The sequence below is a fragment of the Notothenia rossii genome (assembly GCF_949606895.1).
Source record: "Notothenia rossii genome assembly, chromosome: 8".
Lineage (NCBI taxonomy): Eukaryota > Metazoa > Chordata > Actinopteri > Perciformes > Nototheniidae > Notothenia > Notothenia rossii.
In genome coordinates, this window is record NC_136906.1 from 27,933,429 (window position 1) to 27,939,143 (window position 5,715).

General features: G+C 41.0%; 1 protein-coding gene across 1 annotated transcript; it reads left to right on the plus strand.

Moving 5' to 3' along the window:
* Positions 1-3,966: 3,966 nt before the first annotated feature.
* Positions 3,967-5,329, plus strand: LOC307015301 (noggin-like). The gene has a single exon (XM_079643816.1). It carries the CDS (start codon positions 4,301-4,303, stop codon positions 4,967-4,969), a length of 669 nt encoding a protein of 222 aa, XP_079499942.1. The 5' UTR covers positions 3,967-4,300; the 3' UTR covers positions 4,970-5,329.
* Positions 5,330-5,715: the final 386 nt, after the last annotated feature.

The window sequence follows — 5,715 nt, forward strand, 5'->3', positions numbered from 1 at the left end:
ATATTTACACCATAACGTTTTTTTTTTAATGATCAAAAAGCTCTTTATTTTTCTCATACTGCCTGTGCTGCAGCACCTCTTTTCACCCTCTGTCTGAAACCAGAGCCCAGTCAGCTCTGATTGGTTAGCTGGCCAGCTCTGTTGTGATTGGTCAACCTCTTGGAGATTTGTCGGGAATGTACACTGGCTGGAGTGCTAGCCGCTCATTTGGGATTTGAGCCTTTGCAGAACATTTACACACACAAAAAACTGGGCCTGTTTTAAAAGAAGTGGATGGCTTGCATTTTTATAGCGCTTTTCCAGTTTTTAAGACTTACTTGGCTATTCCATTGAGAGGACTAGGGGTTAGATATCTTGCCCAAGGATACATCAACATGTTGACTGCATGGGCTGGGATCGACCCTAAATCATAGTTTAGGAATAAGTTGTCAAAATATACATTTGCCCCCAGTTGACCCAATTAAGCGCTTTACACTTAAGCCAAACTACTGGAAACTTAAATCTTATCAACTGTGTTATCTCTCCAGGACTTGAGTTTAATATGGTGACAGTTTGGAATTGTATTCAGCTTCCCCAACAGACAAAGAGGATGAGCACTGTCACGTTTGCTTGTTGTTGTTTTTTTTTTTCACGTGTGTTATACTGATAAAGTCGTCTGTCACTTGAATGCCTCAATACAGACTAAGTCTGCAGAGTAATCACTGAGTACTTTGTTCTGACTTTTGGTTTAATGACTTTTTTTGGATGCAGAGGTTGTGTCTGTGAAAATGTTTATAGAGGAGTGGATGGAACACACACCGGAGCATCAACTCTGTATACCTCTGGGAAAAAAGGAGCTAAATGTGCTAATTATAGAGCTTGTTAAGCCCCAAATAGTTAGGGGTAGATAATAGAGACTTCACATAAAATGTCCATTAGAGTAATCTATTATCTGGCTTTAATCGTTATAATGCACTACTTACTTTTTTTTTCTAAATGTGAATAAAATCCAAACTTTGCAGTGTATTTTAGTCGATTGTAGTCGCTATTAGAACATTGATTTAATGGCATTGAGAATAGGAAGGTAAAATAGTCCTTATGAGTAAAATAGTATGACTTCCAAGAATGCAAATTTGCCATTCGTCTCTTGGTCAGTGGTCAGAAGTAGCAATTAATTTTAATTAAGCTCCCAGCAGGAGTGATTATTGTGATTGTGTGCTCTTGGATTGCAGAGGAATGGAAAATAGTGCTAAACAAACTAGCAAATTGCACACCTCCCAAGTGCCAGAGCAAACAGAATAGCACCCACTCCATGTCTGTGTGTATTCAGCTTGGCAATGTGGCCTCAATTAGCACGAGGTGTGAAACAGCGTGCTGAGGGAGATAAAGCGCCTGAAAGGTGCTTTGTGTTTTCTGAATGACACTGTAACTGCTTTCTGTCATTGATAACCTTCCGCATAGAGGTGGGAAATCAAGCCTTGGATGATTTATTTTTCGTTAAATGACTAAAGCAGTCTTTCTAAACATCTCAGGCCTTTGTTGTGTGCTCTTGCATGGAGGAAAGCGATTACAATCCTTTCTGTTTCTCTGTGTTTCTACCTGAGCGTGCCTTCTCTTGGTACCAGCGCTGAAGTCGCCTGCCAAGAGAGAAGTCTGCTTTCTCTCACTAAATGAGAAATCAGCGGGGAGGGCTACAATGACCTGCGCACGGCTCAAACAAGGAAATTCATTTTGAGCGCATATCCTTAAGTGCAAGGTTTAAAGGTCTTCTCAAGAACCAGACACCGCTACAAAAAAAAGTTCATTACATCAACCGCTTTATTAGCCAAAGGGAACTGTGTTTGTTTGACTCAGGAATAAAGAAAAACACCTCAATTAAGCAGGCGTCTGTCTCAAGTAGCCTGTCTTTTTAAGTAAGGGATATTTCACTATCAAAATGTTCCTGTGGTAAAACAGTAGGAAGGGATTAGAAGAAACAAAAACAACTCAGCGTTAAATGAGCCTGGCAATCCTGATGACACTTAATGAGAACCATATTTGGACTTGCAGCCACATTAGAAAATGAAATATTCCACCCGTGTAATATTATTTAACAGGCCGGTTTTATTTTGAAAACCCTGAGAGTCATTTCGACTACCTGGCTTACATCTTTATGGGTGTTTTGGTTTTAAACTCTGCGATATCTTGCGTTCTGAATGCTCTTTACGAGGCTGACATTATGTTTAATCTGCGCGTTTACTCTGCACCATCCCACAACTTGAATGCACTGGATTGATCTGTCAAGCGTTTTTTTAGGGGAGCGATAGTTTATGATACGTGCTGGTCAGATGAAAAATATAAGGGTGACATTTTCCAGACTTTTCGCCATCATTTACCTTAAACTAAATGAGTCGCTCAAATGCTTGTGTGAATTAGCTCATTCAAAATGAAACAGAGATGCATTTATCTAAAGTGGATAGTTTATGGCTGATGTAGCTGCTGGCTAAGTTCTTCCATTAAATTATTTTTCAAAGAATGATTCTCTGAGCGTGAGTTTAGACAGGTTCGCAAATTGTGACTTTCCATGGCTGCTGCTTAGTGAGCGTTGTTTATTTGGGCGCTAATTTGGCCCGCTTTATTGAGAGGCTCGCTGTGGCACCGTTACAGAAATATTGTCCCTCATGAGCTGGACATAAGCAGTAAATACCCTGCACAAAGTGGAGTCAACAGGCCATTTTGTCTCATATTAAGGCGGTTAATTGCAAGTATTCTGCATAGTGTGCCGTGTTTGATTGTCTTGGGCCTTCTTTAAAAAATGTGAACATCGTGGAGCCCTCTACTTTTGGAAACATTTGACAATTTTCTTTATGATCCCTCCTAACTTCTGAGGCTTTAACAAAGTTATATAATCTTTACAGAATTATAATGTAGTTTTTGCCACTATAACACATAGATTATTTATCAGGATGTTTCAGCTCTTTGTAGAACGTATAGGACACGCTCAATACCAAGACTCATTTTTTTACATCCTGGAAAATCTATGTACACAATATTCTATCTGCCTCATTTTGTATCTTTATAGACTTTGAAATCTCTACTTTTTATAAGATTTTGTAGTTTTGAACAACATTTGGCTGCATGGCATTCATCCCAAAGACTGAAATCTTATTTAATGCTTAAATAATTATAAGACCTCTGGATGAATTAACTTATTGAGGATACATTTCTAACTTATTTAACAATAAATGTCTGAACAGGCATGGTCATTTTTGAGCTCTTCTAAAGTAAGTGTAATATACTGGAAGTGTATTTATTATAAAGTGATGTTTGACCATAGGAACATAGGTCACCATAATGTCCAAATTAATATGGTACTAATAGTTTACATATTCTTTTACACTTTATTGCAACCTGCATTGAAAGACACATTTATATCAGATAGGCATCAAGTGGTTTGGTTGACCCATGCTTTTGATTAGGTCTGTGTTCGTCAGGTACAATTTGAGTTTAAATACACCTGAAAGGTTCTCAGTTAAACCAGAAAAACTTGATATCATTGCGTCATTAATTCTGTGCTGAAGCAGAACCATTGAACAACAGATTTTGAAGTGGTCAGAGAAATATTTTGATCCTTTTATTAAAGTAAAAGTATGAACTAAATGCAGTGTAGCATTTTAATATATAAAGTAACATGAAATGGGATTTACAATTCCTCAAAGTTGTACCTAAGAACTTTATAAATTAATGTTCCTGGTTACGTCAAAAAAAGTTCAGAATGTTCTGGGAGGCTTCAGACTCTGCGCTGAGACCTTTGGGTGCTCTGCAGCTCCAGCAGAAGGATTCTCCAGATGAGAGACTTCAACAATCATTCCCACTGTGAGACTGATTTAAGGATGTCTGGAAAACCGACAGGGGGCGTCTCCTCTCCCTGCATACCCCCGCCCCCCATTCACCACCACCCCCCTCAGTGCGGTGGAAGAAGGAGGTATTGGGGATCTCCTCCTAGACAACAAACCCACATTCAAAGAGGGGGCACGCGAGTTACGTCACGCTCCGTGAGGAGGATATAACGGAGGTGCACTCAGTGCGTTTCTGTAGAGGAGACAAGTGGAGCATCATGCCGCGCGCACGGATCATGAGGCGAGAATTCTGTCACACACTTTGTCATAAAAAATAATTTTGGATGAACATTTCTGAAACGGACTTTCATCATGGGAAACTGTGTTTTTTAAGGGACACTCGAGGCGCAATTTTGGATACGGCTCACGCGTAATTGCGCACAAGAAAGTGTCCCATTAGCTTCTCCCAGTGCGCGTTGATCCCACCACTGGAGGTTTCTGCCATGGATCAGACTCAGCAGTGTGTAGCCATGTATCTTCTGGTGCTGTCCCTCGGACTGCTGATTGACAGGGGGACTTGTCAGCACTACTTACTTCTGCGTCCCATCCCGAGTGACAGTCTGCCGCTAGTGGAATTAAAAGAGGACCCGGACCCGGTGTTCGATCCCAGGGAGCGGGACCTTAACGAGACCGAGCTGAAGAGCGTGCTGGGGGACTTTGACAGCCGCTATTTGTCCGTTTTGCCGCCCGTGGACGACAAATACACCGGGAACGATGAGCTCGATGACTATGATTTCCAAAAGGCCGGTGGAGTACTGCCGAAAGAAATCAGAGCGCTGGATTTCGATGTGCAGTTTGGGAAGAAGCACAAGCCCAGTAAGAAACTGAAGCGGCGGCTGCAGCAGTGGCTGTGGGCGTACTCCTTCTGCCCGGTCCTGTACACGTGGACCGACCTGGGGAACAGGTTCTGGCCGCGGTTCGTGCGGGTGGGCAGCTGCCTCAGTAAAAGGTCGTGTTCGGTTCCGGAGGGCATGGTGTGTAAACCCGCGAACTCGACCCACCTGACGATACTGAGATGGAGATGCGTGCAGAGGAAAGGGGGGCTGAAATGCGCCTGGATACCGGTGCAGTACCCGATCATCACAGACTGCAAATGCTCCTGTTCCAGTTAATACACAAAGACTCTGAATTATAAATTATAAGCTCAATATTTTTGTGATTCCTTTTTCACGTGCACTACCGAGTGTAGGAATGTATTTTCTGTATATGCGGTGCCATGCAGTTATATATAGCTCCCTGTACAAAGTCAGTATTATTTGTAACCAGAGCCTACTTTATTTGTGGAGAATAATGGTTATATATTTTGTATTTATGGAGATATGGCGCATAGAGCCACGTGCTGTTTTTCCATATTTGGATGAAGCAGATCGACCTCAGAGTTTAACGTGGATTATTGATACAGCCGGGTATCGGTGACTTGTTTTATCCTGTAAATTAAGGAAATGTGTTATTTATTCTTTATATTCGTACAATAAAACGACACTGAAATGACTTTAAAACTATTTTATTCTGTCTCTTCTTTCTGTCAATTCCAACCATCCTGAATGAGTGGACACCTTTAAGTCACCTGCCACATTGTGCACAATGTAAAGTTCTCACACTAACACCATTTTACGCATTAACGACTTTTACAATCTTGCACTTATATTCTGACCCACGGTGTACTTTGTTTCAATGAATGTATGTGGCACCACCAGTAATAGAAAAAAGGTTTCTTGTATATTGGATTTATAATGCAATATGTTATTGCAATGTTTGATTTATTCACAACATGTGGTCACTAGTTCTCTCCTGGTTAACCAACACTATCTAATCACTATAAAAGCGTCAGTCATACATCAGAGCCATTACATGCTGA